The following is a 21,869-nucleotide window of genomic DNA, read 5'->3' on the forward strand; positions in this document are numbered from 1 at the left end:
GTGGAGTACAGTTATAAGTGTCTGTGAGATTCCTGACTTAGGTTCTGGGACTCGATCTCCGGGTCTCTGTGAAGTGTTCTTACCTACAGCTCCAATGCTCCATATTTTAAATTTGCAGTTATTACCTTCTTTCAGTAAATCATCTACATGGCTCAGGTACCATCTGTTACTTCATTTTTTCCAAAATAACAGCAAGGCAAGGGGAGGCTAAGCAGGCATGGCTTCACTCCCAGAGTACAGGACACAAATGAACCAAGCAATTGGATATCAAAAAGTGTCAGAGCTTCTCAGAAGTGCAGAATACGCTGATAGCTTAATAAAGTACAAGGCACAGGAGGTGATGGGCTCACAGGCAACAGAAACACACTTGAATTGTTCTGTGACCCCCAGAAGAATGGCGTCTCAGTTGGTGTCAATGCTGCATTTGGAATTTTCACCTTTCCCCCAGAATGTCATGGGTGGCTTTCATTCATTTCATTTCATTTCATTTTATTCTATGTGAGAGGAGTTCCCTGACCACCCCACCCACACACAAAGATTATTTAAGATCATTTTGAATCACCATCAAATCCCCAACTTTCACTGAGGCTTTTGTGCTGGACACTGGGAGGCACTTTATGCATATTACTATCTTAAATGCTGAAGTGTCCACAAGGACTCCCCATTTAATTATAGTGCCCTCATTGTACCGATGCTGAAAGTGGACAAGAACTAAACACTGTAGGACTGTAAAAATCTGGGAACAGGAAGTTCATCCACCATGTGCTACATGACTTAAGTGACCCAAATTTGATGAGGATAGTGACAAGGGAGGGACGGGAAGACAGAACCACAGTCATGAACTAGGAGTGAGCTCCTTCCGGGATGGGGTGAATTTCCCTCCTGAATTCCTCTCAGAATAAAGCTTTTCCCAGAAAGAGCTGCCATGAGTCAGAAAACCTGGTCATCAAAACAAGATCTCCAATTACCCACAAAACACCAGGTGTGCGCACTCCCTTCTGAAGTCCTGGGTGATTAACTGGTCAGCTTTCCGCTTTAACTATTATGCAAGGAGCACATTTCCGATACAAGTAGATGCTCCAAAGATGGAAAATTAAACAGTTCCTTAAGTCAACCCACTTAAAACCAGAGCAGAAAAAGAGGCTTGGTTCACGGTGCCTACAAACTGGGACGGTACATGTTTGTTCACAGGCTCAGAGCTGAGCCAGAAACGTGCCAGAGAAACGCAGCAGCCAAAGATTCTCTCCGTCAATCCAGTCAATGCCGAGTGAGTCACAACTGCGCTAAAACCTCAGTCAGTTCTTCAAAGATTAGAGAGGACAGCAGTGAGGTTCTCCACGTGGCTTCGTATCTAATAATGTGTCACTGATGCATGTAATCTGCATGTATAATTAACGCAGTCCGTATAACGCGGCTCCCTCTCACTTGGGGCTGGGGAGATTCCGTGTTAGAGTCTAGAAGTGCCAACTGCTGACAAACCTTTGGCCTGCTTTCTTCTGCAGGGCAATGGGGACACCATAGTCAAATGTGAGGCCTTCATTGATGTTTCAGGATTTAAAACAGTTAATAAAATGCCTCCCGGTGCCCAGCACAAAGGAAGCCTCAGTGAAAGTGGTGGATTTAGTGGTGATTCGGGTGACTAATAACCCTAGGTGTTAATTTTATATTACTGTTAGTAGCAGTCTAACAGTCTTCTCTCATTCTTTATCACAGGCTGTTTTAGAGATAGTGTTTTAGCGATAAATGAGAAGTGCTATCTGAGGTCATCATTAAAGCTAGTAATATCTTCACAATCGCAAGGCACCCTGTTCTGACATATGCCTTTATAACTCCTTATTTGTTTTCTCAAAACAAATTTGTTGAGTGCAGGAGACTCCTTGTTTTGTTGTCCCTGTTAGCAGTGAACATGTGAGAGCCTCACGTGACCAGAAGACATTAAACCAAGCTTTCACCTCTGGGGACTTTCTTTCTTATCTTACCCTCTGTGTGTTTCTCCTTCTATCTGAATTAACTAAATATTCAAGTTCTCGCCCGTCACCATCCCTTCTCTTTATATATGCATCGTTATTAATCAACTACCAAGAGGCATTAATAGCGATTTTCAGTCTTGTCATTTTCTGTCAGCTTGGGCAAATGAAACTCTACATACAAACCATTCACGTGGGCAACCTCAAAAGGCTGCTGTGACAACTAAATCAATGTTGGACGCCTTGAGGAGCAAAGGTTTGTTCAATGCAGTAAGTTGTGGCTTCCTTTCTAACCCATTATCTCCTTGGGCTCAACTGACCTGTGGATGATGCGCTGGCTCTGCAGGTAGTCCAGGGCCAAGGCCAGTTCACAGATGAAGAGCTTCACCGTGTCCTCCTGGAAGTGGACGTTCTGCTGTAGGTGGTAGCGCAGGTCCCCACCAAGCAGCAGGTCTACCACCATGAACATGTCTTCCTCATCTTGGAAGGAATACCTGGAACAACGTTAGGAAATAGAGAGCAGGGCTGGAGAGATGGCTCCAGACGGCCAAGTGCTTGCAATGTGAGCACCAGGACCTGAGGTCGGATCCCCAGCACCCAGATAAAACATGTGACATGGTGGCTAGTATGAGAAACCCCCCTGTGTTAGGGACCAGACACAGGCAGATTCAGGGTCAGGGGGCCTCTCTGGCCAGCCCATCTAGACAAAATAGAGGAATCACGTTGGTTAAGACAACCTGTAGAGAAGCAATTGGGAAAGACATCTGGAAGTCAGGACTGGCCTCTCTGTGCACCTACATGAGAGGGTGCTGTTTCATACACATGCAAAACACACACACACACGCACGCACGCACGCATGCACACACGCACGCACGCACGCAAACCCTACTAAACCACTGTCATGCTCCCATTCCTAATGATCAAATTAGGGAACAGTGACGTTCAAGTGAGCTTCACAAAGTAAAATCCTAACAAATGACACAGCCAAGGATTCCACAGGGACAAAATGAAAAGTTAAGAGACCATTATCATATTCTTAAGTACAGACAAAAGAGAGAACTCCATGCACAGGGTACAGACTGTTGGAACCACAGGTATGATGGGGTGAATGCACGGGCCAATTCTATGACAGGAATGTATTCACAAATCTGTAGACATTGGGAGTCACTGACAGATGTGGTGCCAACTGCAGGACCAGACACCAGCTCTTCACTTGAAGGAGCATGGAGCCAAGGACTGCAAAGACAAAGCAAGACACAGACAGCTCCGCGTGGGCCCCTGTTGTATATACAGAGCCTCCAGCAAAGATGCGGGATGTGTTTATACGTGTAGTGCCTTGATAAAGATGCTCGTCTCCTGTGGGGATTTGTTTTGTAGTGTTCACAGCTCCAGCGTGATTTCTTGTCACAACAAAGTCATCTACGTCAATACTGCTTTGATGTGTTTCTGTTTTCCTCATGTCGCTGAAATCAAATTTTGAAGTTTCATTTACATGGGAGAAAGAAGCGCCTGTAAGCAGGACCCAAGGAAGCATGTAATTCTCTGTAATGACCTCTCTGCTCAGGAGTAAGTGTAGAACACCATTGATGGGACAAGTACTAAGGGGGAGGGGGAGGCTGTAACAATAAGGAGTGAGAATATCAACAAAGCGTTATTAATCTGAGGGAGGTGCTGGGCAATGCTGACAGTTCCTGATGTTCACTGGTTCAATAAACAAAATTTCACAGTCACACAGAAGATGTCAGAAATCGAGCTCTTAGGGAAATTAAGACAAAATTCAGGGAGTGCTTTTTAAACATTTGAGATACACATACTTATCATCTTTTAGGGATTATGTTCTTTGCCTCAGTGGGGAGACTGGCTGGCTAGCTCTGCTTTAATAGGCACCAGGAACACTGCTGGGTCCAGATGCATTCATTTAAAATCCTTCCAACTGCACCAAACACAATTATATTACTGTTTTCTGGAACTCCTTAGTGAGCCACCCTGAGATAGTTAATATGTAATCACACCCGGGTCTGCTGTACCTCACGCAGTTCTCAGAAGCGGAACAGAAAGCATGCTTGTTCACAGCCTGAGTTGCAAATGGAGTAAGGACGGTAAGAATGGGGAGTGGGTACCAAAAAAGGGGGAAAACAGTGCCAATAATAGACAATAACTAGAAGCCAATAGTAAGTTAGCCTGCGGAACAGACGCGTGTTACACACTACTGTTGACTGCCCTCTTAGGTATAGGTTAGAAACCCGCTGACACACCAGGAAGGTCTGCTCCTATTATTGAGCTAAACTCTAAGTGTAAATATTCCTTATACTAAATTCAGCCTGGACAAGCAAATACTGTTACTGAGGCTTGAGTTAAGCAATTTTTATCCAAAGAACAAACTGATACACGTGCCAGTTGTGACAAGTTAACAATAGCGTTCCAACATGCAGGGGATTATTAATCAAAGAGAAAAGAGGCTGAGGCAAGAGGCAACATGCTCCCCTGGCCAGCAGAAATATAAATTTAGTAAGCTGTAAAATAAACCCTGACTCTTACAGTCACCTCCCTTCCTCAGCTCATCAGCTCTGAATCCGACTTCTGTTTCTTTACTCTCAGAGAGAAAAGATAAACACTTTACTTTCTAAAACTATTTAATTAAAAAATATGCAGGCATAACAATTTAGTGATACACAGAATGTTCAGGTTCTTAATAAAATTTGATTTTTTTAAAATAAAAAGACCCCCTTTTTTTTTTAACTCAACAACTTGTTGCTGATGGGTTTGTGAAGCCTATGTCATAGCATGGCATAGTTCTTAGCTGGCTGTGCTAAATTAACAAGTCTAGCCCTGATGATGTGAAATTCACTAATTCATCAATACTCTCACAAGTCAATCTGTTAGAGGCAATTTATAAACTCCCTTCCCAGATGGTTTTAGTTTATGTCAAATATACAAAAACCTAACCAGCACAGTACACACACACACACACACATACACACACACACACACACACCAGAATGAAATGTATGCATGTACATGTAGGTGTATGCACAGTGTATATAGAATAGATATATTTTAAAAGATACAACACATATAACATAAAAAGAAAATTAAAAAATGCAAATACATGCAAAATTTTTCTGCCAGAAACTTACTTTGTCTAAATGATGAGATTCATAAGTAATGTTTCATTTTACAGTTTTTATTTTATAGTTTACTTGATTTGAAATGCAAATAAATAACGAGAAAAATACTTTATTTTACTTGTAGCCAATAGTGTTTGCCTCAGTGGGGGGGGGGGGAACCTAACAGTGTCAGACTTTGAACTGTAGAAATTGTGATATGTATTAATTCACCAAATACAATTTCAATGTCCATATTTCCATATTATATAAATGTTAATTTCTTTAAATAGAATTTTTATACAACCCTGAGAGGTCAGGGTAATGGAGAGAGTTTAGAGAGGGTTAAATACCACAAAAGACCTTTAGAAAAAATCATATGGAAAACCTACTACTGTAGAAACTTCCAAATATATATGCAGACATAAATATATACATCATATACATATGTAGAAGGAGAATCACTTGTTAGAAAAAAATGCTTTTTAAAGATAACATAGGCTATCGAGTAAAAAGCCCAGTGACATGTTTGGGTAATCTCTCTCTCTCTCTCTCTCTCTCTCTCTCTCTCTCTCTCTCTCTCTCTCTCTCTCTCTCCTCTTTCTTTCTTACATAAGATTAAGGTTTATTTGGTTCTCAAATTATCTTGTTAGAAAATTGTCAAGAAAGTTTGCCCTTAAACATTGATCAGGATAGCAGCAAATGTGAGCACAGACATGTTTTACAAAAATATGTGAACATTCTATTTATTGTTCATGGTTCAAATATTTTTGCAGTTTGTTACAATATAAATCAACATTTTAAGATAGTGTTGCTTTAAATATTACTAAATTAAGTAGCATCTTTGTCTACCCCTTAAGTGACACAGAGCAAACTGGGTTCTTAATCTCATTTACAAGACATTTTAAAACTAGAGTCAAATTAAAGCATAATAACAAACTTATTGTACTTTTAAGGAAAATCTTCCATCCAGGAAAGAGGTAAATGTCTCCTGCTGCCCAGAAGAGGATGACAAGGAGAGAAGAAAAAGTCATACTGTGTAAACTGGGTGATGGTCAGACACATTGTCTAACAGCCACATGGCAGAGTGGGAGAAACTGTAAGAAAGCTCAAATCTCAGCAAGAAGCCTCTAGTGTTAAAGAAAAACTGCTTAGAAAGGAACAAAAGGGAAGACATGTTTTTCTGAATAATTCATAAAAGTGGCAGACTTAAATTCCCTGCCTGGCTGAGGTCTGTAAGGCCCTGCACTGGAAGTGAGGACTCTGGAAAGGGTGGGCACAGTATCTCATTAAAACCTGCCTCACCATGCCACCTTCCTCTTCAGCATGGCGTCAGAGGGGCCTGCTTTCCTAGGGGTGGTCCCTTAGCCAAAGTGATTGGCTCAGCCCACCTGCAATGGGAATTCTCTACTCGGGCCACACATTCTATTCTCTTAATGAAATTCAAGTCAGATGGCTTGTTTATTTGGGGATGTGCAAAGCTACTTTATAGTTGAGTCTGTGCACTTTAATAAACACATGTAGTTAATAGATCTACATTGTGCTGCTTTCCACCATTACACATCGTTGCCTGGAGCCTAAAGCTCTTCCAGAGTGGTAAAACTGAACTCTGTCCCTTCTCCTTCAAGTTTAAATGGAATACTTTAATAAGGAAAACCTGTCTAATAAACCGTTTAGTTACTATGAGATGCAGTTCATATAGGAAAGATTAAAACAAATGTTTAAAAGTGAGCTCTCCTTTAGCAGTGGCTTTCAAAATGATTTGTTTCCTAATATTTTTCCAAAAGCAACCTACACTTTTTTTTTTTGTAATAAATGTCCTAATGAACTCATGGGCTGGATGTGATCATTTCTGTTGCTATTTTCTTTGTAACGCCCACTCTTGAACCAGGAAGACATGATGAAGTAACAACCCATATATTAATGTGACCTAATAGGCTTTGGTACTTTTATGATATAAAAACATATTGCTAGCCATATTGTAAAGTTCCTTTTCCAGACCAATGTGGTCCTTAATAGGGTTTTCTCTCTCCCTCTCCCTATCCCTGTCTCTCTCTCTCTCCCTCCCTCCCTCCCTTCTTCACTTCCTCCCTTCCTCTCCCCTCTACCTCTCCTTCCTTCTTTCAGCCTCTCATACACACATGAAGATATAAGTACATATGCAGACTCAACTGTAATCTACAATAAACACATATTAACTTTATTTTTGTTGTTGTTGAATCAAGGTTTCTCTGTGTAGCCTTGCCCGTCCAAGACTCCCTTTGTAGACCACACAGATCCACCTGCCTCTGCCTCCCCGAGTGCTGGGATTACAAGCTTGCACTACCACATCTGGCTTATATGAAAGAAACTCCTTTATCCATCGCTGGAGATGTTGGTGTGTAATGGCAGTCATATGAACATATGATAGCTCTATCCCATCAGACACACATAATGCGGTCAGGATGGCAGCATCGCCACTTATCAAAGCATCACTGGAAACTCTGCAGGCTTACTTCTACTCTTATTGTTTGTTATTAGATTATGTCCAAATGGTTAAGTACAATAGAGTAGTCAGTAGCTCTTGCCACAAAATGGATACAGTGTGCATATTATGAGTAAGAGCTTAGCATTTTTGATGAATTTGCATACGATTTTCTGCAGTGGCTGTGCTGTTTTACATCTTCATCAACAAGGGTAATGGCTCCAGTTTTTGTGCATCCTTTCCAGCCTTTATTACCTTAAAAACAGTAGTCATACATCAAGACAGTAGTCATGCCAAGGCACAGGAAGCAGTGTCCCACTGTTTTGAAATTTCCTAACATTTTCTCATTTTGTACACCTTCTCAAGTACCTATTGGATACTTTGTCATTTTGGAGAAAACCTTTTATTAAGATTCTTTGTAAAATAGGCTTTTTCCTTTTTTTTTTTTTTGAGTTGAGAGTATTTTCTGTAGACCGTATATGTAAGACTCTTACCAGGTATCTTTATCTTCTCTCATTTTATGTGGCACCGTTTCAGTTCTTGATCATGACTTTGAAGAACTTTTTAAAAATTGATAGTGTCCAATGTGTCTTTTAAAATATTTTAGCACACATTCTACTGACTTCCACACGAACTCTGGTGCTCCATATTTGACCATGTCCCCTTGATGGGGAGGCCCAGCAGCACTCAAAGGAAGGATAGCAGGCTACCAAGAAGAGATTTGATACCCTATGAGCATATACAGGGGAGGAGGCCCCCCTCAGTCACAGTCATAGGGGAGAGGAGTAAGGAGAAAATGGGAGGGAGGGAGGAATGAGAGGATACAAAGGATGGGATAACAATTGAGATGTAATATGGATAAATTAATAAAATATTTTTTAAAAAGAAAAATATTTTAGCACACATTCTATTTAGGTCTGTTTAGCTGTAATGTATGAGCTTGGAGAACTATTCCTATATTTTTGTAAAAGCTCCTAGATATAACTCACGTTTATGTATATCATCCATTTGAGATAGCTTTTACACATGATGGAAGGTGGAGTGTGGTCCCATTCTTTTCCTTTTGGACGCCCAGTCATCTCACTACCATTTTTCACTACCTGGTTATCCTGACACTTTGGTGAGAAGGCAGTAAACAGTGTAAGGATTTACCTTTAGATTCTCAATAGCTCTCTCTGTCTGTCTTTTAATGCCTGCTACTCTGTCTTGATTCACTGGCTTTGAAGTAAACTTTGAGACGGGGAAGTATAAGCCTTCTGTTCAAGACTATTTCAGTTTGTCCTTGAATTAAAAAAAAAATTCTCACGTTCCTTGAATTTCTACATGAAAAAAAATTTTTTTGAGTAAAGGTTCCAGTATGTAGTCTAGGCTACGTAGAGATCATTTTACAGACCAACTTGGCCAGACTCACACGTATCCACCTGCTTCCCTTATTGATTGCTGGGACTACAAGTTTACTTCCTTCCACATTAGGATGCCACTTGGCATCCTCTTTATTCAGTAGGTGCTAGGCAGCCATGTAGGTGAGACCTCATGGATATAGCTCCTGGCATTTCTAGGAACCATAATCTCACAGCAAACCCTATGTTTCTCTGGCTCTTATGGTCTCTCTGCCCTGTCCTCTTCAGTCGTCGCCAAGCCTTAGGCACAGGGGTTGTGTTACAGATGGATCATTTGGGACTGGGCTCCACAACTCTACATTTTGATTAGTTGTGGTTTTCTGCAATTGTCTCTGTTGGATGAAAGGTTTCATAATATGAACTGGGCAGGCTGTATTTATGCATTTAGAAATAAACTGCAACACACACACACACACACACACACACACACACACACACACACACACACGCCAGCAATTAAAACAAAACAAAACAAAACAAAACACAAAGAGGCTATAGATTTGAAAGAGAGCAAGGCATGGGGTACATACTGGGGTTTGGAAGGAGAAAGGAGAAGGGAGAAATGGTATAATATTATAGTCTCAAAAAATTAAAAATAAAAAAATTAAAAGTGTGTACCACCACACCCAACTCTTTGTGAATTTCAAGAACAGTTTATTGATTCCTGTTTTCTTTTTTTCTCTCTTTCTCTCCCTCCCTTCTTCCCTCCCTCCCTCCCACCTTCCTTTCTTCCTTTTTTGCCTTTGGTTCTTTTTTCATTCCTTGAGACAGGGTTTCTCTGTGAAAGTGTCCTGGCTGTTTTGGAACTCACTTTGTAAACCAGGGTGGCCTCAAATGCACAGAGATCTGCCTGCCTCTGCATCTTCGGTGCTGGGACTGAACTCGTGTTCCAACACCACATGGCTTGGATTCCTGCTTTCTTAGACCACATAGGATTTTCATAGGGACTGGGTAAAGGCTATAGACTTATCTAAAGTCTGGTGACTTTTTTCCCACTTAATAGTACAAGATGGAAAACACAGCATAAAGAGGTACCTGTCATTCCTTTTCTCGGCTGTGAAGTGTTATAATGTCTGTCTGTCACTTATTTGCTCAAGCCATCCTCAATAGAAGAACACACAAGCTGTTCTCAAGCTTTTACTATTGGATACCCAGGTAAAACAATAGTACATTTGTGGTGCGCATGCCTTCTTATATTCTGGCTGGCCTAGCATTATCATACATGGCTAGGAGTAGGTTTACTAGTATTGGGACTCACTGTAACAGAGGGTAAGAGTGCACATAGTTATGTTAGATACCACTACATTTGTCTTCTAGGGTCCGTGCCCTCATTAAAGCCAAGTGACCAAATGACATTATCCACTCTCATGTGGGTAACTGAAGAGCCATATAACTGAAAGTCATAAACGTGATGACTCGGCATGTAGACAGCTCTTTTAGTCAGAATGGAATCAAGAAAACTACTATATAGTCAAACTTCCCATTTTGAAAGAACAATTTTCATGTATATTTCAGAGAGCTAAAAGCTTGTTCTGAGTTTACCTCAGCTTTGCTTTAGTCTCTCCTGGATAACCTTTGTATTTCCCTCCTGTGCAATCCCACAGCTCTCAGACACCTGCCTGAGAAAGAACATTTCAGCAACCTAGCAGGGGATGCTGTTCTGAATCATGTTGTATTTCCATAATGTATCCATTTAGCTTGAACTCCTCAGTTGAGTGAAGCTTTTGAAGATCCTTTGCCTTCTGCTCTGTACCCACCGTGACCCCCTAGCATATCGCCTGGTGTATGATGAATACTTGTTTTTAAATGACATTGTACAAATATTTATTGCAAATCTATATTCCTGAACAATGTATTGCAGTTAAAGCAGTGACCCAAAGAATGTGGGGTTTCATCTCTTGAAAGAAACCTTTAAAAAAATAATATTTATACAAATACGTGGTTAGAAAATTGTAGAAGAAATATGACAGAAATTAACAGAAGACTCTAAAATAAATTATAGGTATCATTAAAACCTCAAAAATGTGATTTGGGCCATAAACTAAAACACATACATATGTATGATTGTCAAGTGAAAAACATGATATGTAGTTTCTTTCTCTTTTTCATCATAGAAGAGGCTGTGGTTCATTTTCCCCATGTCCTATGTCATAGCTGATGGTTCAAAGCACTGACCTTGCTCTAGACAGAACTCTGCATTTGGTGATCTGTCAGCTCACCGTACTGGCTCAGGAGATGTTTATGAAGTCTCCCCAGGGGGAAATTTGGCAACTTATTTTGTACTGGATCTCCTGAGATGGTGCCCTTAGGGAAAAACGATACCCAGTAAACAGGCAAAAGGGAATAACACCATCTTGTTCCCCATATAAACGGAAAAGCCAAGACGCATGCTCAGATGTTAATGAGGAGCAATTAAATCAGAACATTACCCAAAGGGCTTAGCGGGGGAAACCAAGTGTTAGAAATAGATCATTTCAGGGATCCGTGATAATCACAGATCACTGCAGAGGCCAGTCCACCTTGGTGCGTCTGGGTCCTTGATGGGCTAGGAAATGGCCACTTGTGGTTGGGAAGGCATGGGAATGCCTTGTCTGGCATGAGCAGGGTTCCGGAGGTGTTGAATCAGAGGTTCTGACTCGTCATTCCTGAGTAGGGACACACCGTTCATTTGGCACAGTTGGACTGCCCATCTCTCTGTCGCTCTGGCCAAAAAGACAATTTGTTTCCTTACTGAACAAAGTGTACAACTCCAAGAACTCCTGAGCAAAGGGAAGGGAGGCTTTCCCAGAACCGCTACAAGGGTATTTACTATGCCCTTCACGCAAGGTCCTTCCTTCTCCCTGATGCTCCGTGTTCAGTGTGCCCAATTGCCTTTCAACATAGTGACTACAGTCAAACTGGACCAAGGAGGAGCCTGGTGTCCTAAGTTAGCAGGGCTGGATTGTCTAGTGTTGTTTCTGACACCTGACATCCAAACTCTTCCAGGGAAGCAGACAGAGAAAACACCTCCCCCTCGCCCCCAGACTTGGATATTTTAAAGAACAACTAGTGATTTTGTTCCACTAAAATTTATTTATCATGCTAAATGATGTCTACACTTTTAGTTAGTCCCTTGATTGTCTTTATCTTTAAGTATTTTCTTTTATTGATGGCGAAAGACTGTTAACTAAGTACCTTACATACATAATGTTAAAATGAAATGTAAGCTGACATTAAGAGCATAAGAGGATATGGAGAGTGCAAGTTGGGATACAGATGGGCTGTAATGCTGGCTTTGTGGATCTGACCTGGTGTGCCTATCTCTATCTGTCTGTCTATCTATCTATCTATCTATCTATCTATCTATCTATTTAGCTATGTCTTTCTCTCTCTCTGGAGTTTTGAGACAGGGTTTCTCTGTGTAGCCCTGGTCGTCCTGGAACTTGCTCTGTAGCCCAGGCTGGCCTTGAACTCACAGATCCACCTACCTCTGCCTCCAAGTGCTAGGATTAAACGCCTGCACCACCACTGCCTGGTATTTGCCTATTTCTCTGAAGGGACAAAAACTTCACACACACCACCAAGGAACTGACATGAAGATGTATGAGAATGCATCAGTTTCCAAACAATATATGAGACTGTATTATTTTCCATACAGCATATGAGATTGTATTACTTTCCACATGCGTGTTTTTAAATTTCTCCTAAGAATCTACACCCTTTTTTTTCTTTTGTTGAGATGAAGTCATACTAGGTAGTCCAGGCTTTCCTCCAATTCTTAACCCTCTTACCTAAGCCTTCCATGTGCTATGGTGGCAGGCCTGTACCACCACTCTCAGCAAGCATTTTCTTGGGTCTATGAGAATCCTTCATGATTAAACTCCAGACTGATATGTCTTAAAACTTTAAAAAAAAACCTATAAGACTAATATTTTCTATGTGCAACCTATGTAGAAAAACAACAAAATCTCTGATTGATTCACTTTAAATTTACAAACATGAAGTTTAAATGGATACTTAGAAAATACCATTCTAACTTTAAATTTTTACATTTTCACTTATTAGTTCCTCTCCTTAAAATTTCTATACCCTTCATTCTCAGTTTATGTTTTCATAGGGAAAACAGAGGCAATACCAGGAACATTGCTTCCTTATATGCCCACCATCAAACCTGCTGCCTCCCTCACATACTCTTACATTCTGAGTTCCCTCTTAGCACAGTGGAAGAAGCATCTTCATTTCTACCTCAAGCTGGTCCTTCCACCTGCATCTTCAACCTAAGGCTAGCCCATTCACCAGCATCTTCCACTTAGGGGATAGCCCACTTACACCCTGCAGGATTCCACTTGTCAGTCATATTCCTCCTGCTCTCCGTTGTCAGTTCTTTCCTCTGCCTTATCATCTTTGGCATTCACCCCAATTTATACATATCTCATAATGTATACCAAATAAAACACAAATGCATAAATAATATAATATACAAAGTAAGGTAAAAAATATAAAAAACTAGCAAGTCAGTGGCTCTTCTAGTGACCAGTGGTTTTATAGAAATGTTTAAGGAGAATAGAATGTGACCAAACAGTCTATTTTTGGGATTCAGGGTTGTTTTGTGATTTGCAAATCAGTTTATTTTACTATGAAGTAAAAATGAGCTCAAATTAAAAAGAAGTTACCTGATAGCCTGTAAAAATCATTCATTAAAAAAAAATACAATCTACAACCAAAAGAACATTTTCTTATCCCAACTATGTCTATAGATAGCCTACATCACGTGACAACTTACAATATTAAAAAACTATTTCTAGGAACTCAGGAAAGACCAGCTTGCCCAGAATCACAGTTTATGTCTAGCTTTGCTCTCACTGCACAGGAACAAAGGACGGAGACAAGAGAGGTAGACATGAAACCACCATTATCTGTAATGGTTGTAAATATTGAAAAACCTATTGGGAAGTTACTGAGGAAGTTCAGGAAGGTCAATGAAAATAACACCAAAATCAATTTTATTCTAACATGCAAGCAACAGGCTACTAGAAGACACTAATTAAAAAAACAGCAATATCAAATACATCAAATATTCAAGACTAAATCTTAAAAACAGACAAGATAGCCCTTCATATCAGGGCCTACATTAAAAACAGAAACAAAGGGAGAAAATCAAGGGCTCTCTAAATTAAATATATATATATAATAAATTAAAATTTTACTATTTTAATATGTCCTAAATTCTCCTTGAATTAATCTATGAATTCAATAGTACTTCAAATTAATACCAGTAGTTTTAGGATACAAATTAAAAGACTATTATAAAATGTATATAAAATTGAAAAGATCTGATTACAGCCAGCACCATGCCGAAAATACACAGCTGCAAATGAAGCATGAAGCCACAGAGTGCAGGTATTCCAGGGGAGTGAATTAATCCACGGAGCTGAGTGGAGGCACTACCCACACATGTGTAGTGACTGAGAAGACAGCAAATGGGGCTGTGTTGTGCTGTGGTGTGGTGTGGTGTGCTGTGCTGTGCTGTGTTGTGCTGTGGTGTGGTTCCTTCTCCATTTAGTTTCCTCAAACATCCACTTCTGTGAGAACCCTGGAGCACTCAGAGCCTTTGATCCTCAGGACTTATGTTCCTCCTGCACTCCTTCCAAGGGTGCTCCCTTCCAGTCCCTGAAAGGCAGCCACCAGCCAATGCTCTCCGCACATTCGCCTTCTGTCTGCCTAGTCCCTGGAGTCTGAGCCTCTCCAGAGTACCTGGATCTACTCCCTATCCAACAATTGTATTTTAGATCCCTGAGCAGAGGCCCTAAATTGAATCTGCTCCTCCTCAGATCTCCCCATCTCTGGGAGTGACACTGTCAGCCACTGTTGCTCAGGCCACAAGCCAGGAGTCATTCTTTCCACTGTCTTTTAGCCAAGGGGCAGGCCTGGTTTTTTTTTTTTTTTTCTGAGCAGAGCCAATTAGACTTTTCCCTAGGACTTTGAATCTTGAGTGGTTGACACAAGGTTAGGAAATCGATCGGCGCTGACTCATCTGGGCCAGACAGCCTCAAGAGTTTTCACATAAGTCCCTGTACCTGGATTCCCGGAATTACTCTTTGTCCCTGCTCTTCAACTCTATTTCTTCATCTAAGTTTTCCCTCATAGGCCTGGTGAGTTTCCTTTGAGCTGTGTGTTTTTACTCTTTCTCTCTCTCTCTCTCTCTGTGTTGTTTTCTATAATGGAAATTTCCTAATAGGATGAGAAAACGTGGAGTTGATGGGCGTATGATGAAGACCCAGCAGGTCCATGAGACTAACCCATCAGTTCATGAGACAGCCAGTCATCAAGTACATATGGTGCAGTTACCTCACACAGGCCACACAGTAATGCTGTATCTCTGTGGAGTTCTTCAGGGACTGCCCTTCTGTCTTATCCGTGTACACCAGGGGCATGCCCAAGAACAGTTATGTCAAGAATTGGGATTTGGAATGTTTTATTACAGGCTTACACACAAGGGCTCAGAGAAAGAGAGGTACTCAGAAGATGGTCAGGTGCACTTGAGAACATAGATGTAGGCTTCTTAGAAGAATCACAGACAGTAAACCATCTGAGTGTGGGTACAGACCCCTCAAAGGAGAGTTATTGCGAAGACAAACTCTTTTTTGACACATTCTCAGCAAGGGGCACCTGGTTATGTCTCGGAGATCCCACTTCTAGCACAAGTAAGAATGCCTACCCTTTTCTTGATCTACTTAAGAATACTTCATGTACTGTGGTGGACTGTCTCTAAAACAACCATAGTGGTTCCTCTGAGAGTCTGACTTTGCCATGACCCTCATCCAAGTAGAACCCGCATCTCTAGCTCAATCTGACCGTGGCCGCATGATACATGTTGGCCAATGAGACCATAGAAAACATGACATAGGCAGCGGCTGGAGAAGTGTCTCTTATGAAGAGTATCCTTTCTTGCTGTTGGGAATCCTTCCACTGCCCTGCAACAACACCCCGTCTCTTCACTGCTGTGAAGCCATCAGCAGAGAGGACTAGGCCTGGTTATAAAGAGCTGGGTGGAAATTTTTGGATGGCTGACTCTACTACTTCAAACAGCTTCAAAGAAGTCCTCCCAAACCAGAAGAAATGCCACCCTAGTCTATAATATCATGAGGAATAAAATATCTGGCGACAGAGACAGTGGGTCACTGCACTTCCATGAGGAGCTTCATTCAATTGTTTAAAGACATGACTTACCAAACAACTACTTTGTGTAGTATCTTATATACACGCTTTGATTATCTATAGCTATGTAGATCAGTGTTGCTGTGATTCTCAGTTTTGCACAGGGAAACCAAGCAATACACCTGGGGTAACTGGCCTAATTCATAGTTAACCAAATGGCAGAGCAGGAATTAAAAACTCAGGTTCCTCAGACCCTATGGGCCAGCTAGGAACTGGAGTGGGTGTGATTGTAAGAAGAGTACGTTTGGGAGAACGCAAAAGTTGTATCGATGTGGTAGGGGCATGATCAATCAACCAGGAGCCAATAACCTGATCTTACTGCTAACTTATTCATTCACTCACTGAACAGGTATGTATTGATCACTAGATGAGTGCTAGGCACGGTTAGAAGAGTTGAAGGAGCCAGAGGAAGCATGCAAGCACACCTGCCTGCCTTGTTATTTTCATGTGAGTGTGGAAGATAATAAGCAAAACTGATTCTGCTGCCTCACATATTTGCAAGGGAGATCTCAGCAGGGGATGGTAGCAGATAGCAAGAAGACAGACTTGAGGTCAGGTTATCAGATGTGAGCCCAGACTCTCACAGATGTTCTGTATAACTCTTGGGGGCGAAACCTTACAGTTTCTTCGGGTGTAGAATAAAACTACCAATCTCTCTCAATTGAGTTTGTTAGGATTAAATAAAGACTCTAACATATGTCAAACCAAAAGTGATAGGATGTCATTCAGAGGGCCTTTGTGGCAGATACCGAGTTCTAAGCCTGTGACTCCACAAATTGAGTGAAGATCATGGGAGAAGTTTCCAGCGCCCATTGGTAGGGCTGTGTGTTCAGCTGTCTGGAAAGACCTCTTGTCAAGCTCCAGGTACAGGCAAGTGGTCTTTCCCACTTACAACAGGTGACTTTCTCCTCTAATTTATTAAAACCACATGTGCTGAGCCCTTTTGGTTCCCAGGGCCCAGGGACCCAAGCAAGCAGGGAGAGAGGCCCCAGAGTGCCTTGCAGCTGCAAGCTTAATCTCAATTAACAAAAGGCACCTGGGGAAGCTACTGCGGGTCTATTTGTTTTCTGACTATGGGTTGCCAGGGCTTGGTTAGGAGCCCTCAGGGAGGGACTCAGGAAGATTGTATTTACTTTTCCTGAATGCCAGCCCTGTCTGGCAGCTTTCACTTGACAACGTGTCCTATATCTGAATATTCTTCCTGACTGGGGCCAGGACCAGAAGGCTAGCAAGGTTGAATGTTAATTCAATTGTTTTTCCTCTCTGACACCTGTCCTGTGCAGTGAACTTCTCTCCCTGTAACAGAGGTACCCACACACAGAGCATTCTGCTAAGTCCTTCTGGATCTTCCTTACAGTTTATATTTCAAGTGCCATGTGATTGACATCAGTGTTTTCTCATCCATAGTAATAGTGTGCAGATAAGAGCTCCATCTGTTCTTGCTCATCACTCTACCCTCTCACTGTGAGTCTTTTTTGCAATTAGGATTGCCAGATCTAATAAACAAGAGTACTCTATGGCCAGCTAAAATATAAATTCAATAATGAATAATTTAAAACTATGTCTGTGTGGCACTTGAGACATAGGCTAAAAGTATTGGCTATTTATCTAAGATTCAAAAAATATTTATATGGCAGCCTGAATGATGGCTTGGTTCTCACGCTCAGTAGATACACACACTGATGAAGGAAGGAATGGGGCTAATTCATGACAAAACTCATAAATTTACATACAAATATTTTGCTGGAAAGCACATACCAACATATTACATATGGTTGTTTCAAGAGGCTAAGGCTTTTTAAGAAGTTTCATTTGTCTGTGGTATTTTTTTTCCTGTTTTTAAAATTAGTGGCAATAAACAGAAAAAAATTCAAGCATATACATGTATACACACACAAATATATGCACATGCATAAGAGAGATACATGTACACACACATATCTATACATTTATACTTCTTAACAGCAAAGCAAACTCTGTTTATGAGAAATTTGGTTATTTTCCTCAGCTTGGAAAGTGAAGTTTCCTGAGTACAACCCCAGAGGCTAGGTGCATCTTGAGAAGATGCAATACAGGTTAGGAAAGCGTATTAGAAAAACAAGGTATGTAAAACAAGACACAGTTTCATATCTTATACAATGTTTCTTGAGGAAATCAGCCTCCAAAGCATTGCAGATGTCAAAGTAAATCTAATAGTTACACCAGAACATAAATCTGATATATATATATTTATATATATATATATTTATATATATTTAATTAACTTGTGTTTGATTTGCAGAATGAGGGTGGGAAATCTACTCTAATAGAGAATGAATTAAAGACATTTCCCATGATGCCTTGGAATCAATCATCCACACTAGACTGTTTGTGACAGGTATGTTTAGTATATTATACTTGCATGGAACAAAGAAGAAAAACGCTAACAAATAGTGCCAATAGTCTATAGGCTGGGTAGCCCCTTTCATCCATTGAAACAACCCAAGTGATTCATTGTAACCATGTCTTCTGGCAGTGTGACTTAAACATGGCAGATCTCTCATTATTAGGGCTCAGAAGCTTTGTGGCATGCTTATTTCTTGTGAAAAGTCACTTGAAACCACTGTACCTTGTGATTACAGAAAGCACTGCAGAGAGAAGGAGTGAATAAACGGGCTTCTGTTCAGGAGCTGTGGGGAGTAGGACAGAAGACGTCATGGGAAGGGGCACACGGGAATATGAAGGTAGAAAGGATAGTACTAGGCGTGGGGAAGAAATTAGAAAGGCACGGCAGAGAGGATTTGTAGATGAATAACCAAGACCAGGGTGGGGGATGCAAAAGCCATATGGAAACCTATCTTATAAGCTTATTTAAAATAGCTTCAAAAACTGAGTTTTCGTGAAGGTATGCTACACAAGGTGGTAATGCTCTTCCCAGAAGCCATAGCTTGTTAAACAAAACCCTTGAGTTCTAGGTATGGCATTCTTCCTTCTATGTTGCTGATCGGGGAGGTGCCATAGGTACCCAAAACTACAGTCTACTGCCATTGTCCTGGGTGCCCACTACAGCTTGATCCTAAGGCTCTATCGCTGATGTCACCACTCACTTTGCTCAAGCTGAATCCGATCTGGAAGCTTCCTCCCTGGTGGTTAGCTTCAGTAGTGCCAGCCGGTGCTGTGAAGAAAAGTCACCTGCAGTCTTCCCAGCTTAAACAATTTGAGCTACAACAACGCTCCACCTGGTAGGATAGACCCGTTGGAGCAATAGTAGCATAAATGGGATAAACCAAGAGCTTTCTGACTAGATTCCATGCCTGCTCTGCCCATGAGAAATCACGCCAGGTACGATAAACCTGATCGAGATCTGGTGACTGGGGAAATCCCTGGCCCTAGGGAACACACTCCTGTTGTCTTGCTAAGGAGACAGGTAGTCTGACTGCCTTGTAAACACTCACTTCTATCTACACATTATTGCTTCTCTCGCTTCTCATCAGAGAAGGTTCTTACTACATTGTGCAGTAGCGAATGCTGAGACTGTAACTGGTTGAAATGCTGAGAATAAGGAACTTCAGAATGCGCAGCCATAAAGGAGATTTCTCTATACCGCCAGCTCCACGCTCAGGGGACATTGTAGAAGAAGGGGTGAAAAGAATGGGAGAGCTAGAGGACAGTTAAGTGTGTTAAAAACAAACAAACAAAATAAAACAAACAAACAAACAAACAAAAAACCTTCTCCAGCCCAGATGTAGCTGCTACAGCCACGAGTTCATTTCAGCTGTGTTTTATCTGCACAAGCCCTGTCAATATTTTATTATGAGCCCTCACTTCTCCCAAAGAGACTATGAATGGTTAATGGCAGCTTGGGAAAGTGATTTTACTTTCTTCCCCATGGTGTAGACTCTAATAAGTTGCCTAGGCCCCGTTAAATAACCTCCCACTTATGCTCTTACAAGCAATCCTGTTTAAGCTCACAAATGGCCCACATGGCCCACAAATATTCAAGAGACATGGAACTAGGAGGGGCACTCACTGGGAAAAAAGAAGGTCCTAGGGGGAGAAGGAGGAGGAATGAGAGAAAAGAACGGAGGATGAGATCATGAAAATTCACACACACACACACACACACACACTGCAGTCAATGAATAAAAAAATAAGTTTAAAAGTGGTTACTGCTTTACTTTTAAGAATGCCCCTCCCCCATCAGGTGTGTTCTGCACGGCATGTGGTGGAGTGGGCTTCCTTTTCCTTCTCTTCCATCAGTAAAGTGTGCCCAATATTCCCCTGTGAGGCTCAGTCAGAGCAACAGAGGAACAGGGAACATACGTCACAGCACAGTGGTTCCCTTTTGGGACTCCAATGACCGTTTGGAAAGGGCCACATATAAGATATCCTACATATCAGATATTTACAGTACGATTCATAACAGTAGCAAAATTACAGTTACAAAGGGGCAATGAAATATTGTTACACTTGAGAGTCACCACAACATGGGGGGCGGGGAGACTGTATTAAAGGGTCGCAGCAATAGGAAAATTGAGAACCATGTCCACTCACACTATGGCCAGTTCTTCACATACAGTGAACAGAATGTGGTTTCAAGTAACAGAATTTTTTTAAGCATTTTACATTTCGTACATCCCTGCACCCAGATTTCGTTACCTGTGCCCACGTAGCAAGAAGAGACCAAGCACCAAAGAGGCAAACTCTAAGTGTGTCCTTATGAAGAGTTCTTGGCTCTAAAAAGGGAAAAATGAGTTGGCTGAACTTTTTAAGGAGGGAAAAAAATATGACTTTGAACAAAGGGAGGCTGAGAAGTGACAGCACCTTGTCATTTGCAGGGTGGAAGAGAAGAGAGAGGATGTAATGATTGCTAAGCAAGAGAAAGCTGCTGCATCCATTTTAGCATCTCACATGGCAGCATTCTGAATAGGCCACTCTAAAATACTGATTAAGAAATACACCGAGGCTGCACCCAAATTAGACTCTTAGGAGGTCTGAGTAGTGCACAAATTATAATAGATCTATTTCTAAGTCACACAGAGCCATCATCTTCTCAACTGAGAAGTATCTAACACTGTGGATTAAGTGGGCCATGTTAAAAGATGGATGGAGGCAGGCTTTCTGCACCGATGCCTCCAAAAGGATGTCCTCAAATGCATAGTGAAATCTCAATTATTTTTCCATTAGCATTCTCTGGATAAAGACTTTCATTTTCTTTGCTCCTGCCGGCAAGTAAGGACTGCTTGGCGTGCATATTTAAATAACAGCCATACTGAATTAACTTTAAGATCTGGCTCTTAACATAATAGATGCATTAAAGTCTACAGCAAAATGAGAGGGAAACATAAAGATCTCAGTGCACAAGAAAAGCACTGGGGGTAATAAACAGTACAAGTCTTCTAAGCTTTGGATTGTGGTAATGGCTTTGAGAACTGATCCCAGAGAGCTAATGTGTAGCTCCAAACGTGTTAAGCCTATTTAAAGCTATTGGCTAAGGATGGCATCACCTGACTTTACCAAATTAAGGGGAATATATATTAAAATAATAAAATCTATAGCTATTTCCAAAGAAACCAGCCTGTTGTTGATTATCTTAATGAGAAAGTGATTTCTACAAGCCCTGAAGATAAACTTCATATTAACCAGGGAGCCCTTCTTTGGCAGCCAAAGTTCCTGCCCCTCAGTTCATCAGAAAAACCTATCTGCTTAGAGATAACACATCTGGGTGCATTTCTCATTGGTCCATGTAACTAAAAT

At 41.2% G+C, this 21,869-nt stretch overlaps 1 protein-coding gene across 4 annotated transcripts in view; it reads right to left on the bottom strand.

Moving 5' to 3' along the window:
* Nucleotides 1-21,869, bottom strand: part of STK32A (serine/threonine kinase 32A) — a 113,468-nt gene that overhangs the window by 55,884 nt on the left and 35,715 nt on the right. For all 4 annotated transcript variants that reach the window (XM_084778058.1, XM_084778057.1, XM_084778059.1 and 1 more), the window contains one exon: nt 2,288-2,461. In XM_084778058.1, the coding sequence (XP_084634184.1) occupies nt 2,288-2,461 (174 nt within the window). The remainder of the gene's footprint in view (nt 1-2,287; nt 2,462-21,869) is intronic.

Source organism: Acomys minous (genome assembly GCF_964271855.1).
Source record: "Acomys minous genome assembly, chromosome: 4".
NCBI lineage: Eukaryota > Metazoa > Chordata > Mammalia > Rodentia > Muridae > Acomys > Acomys minous.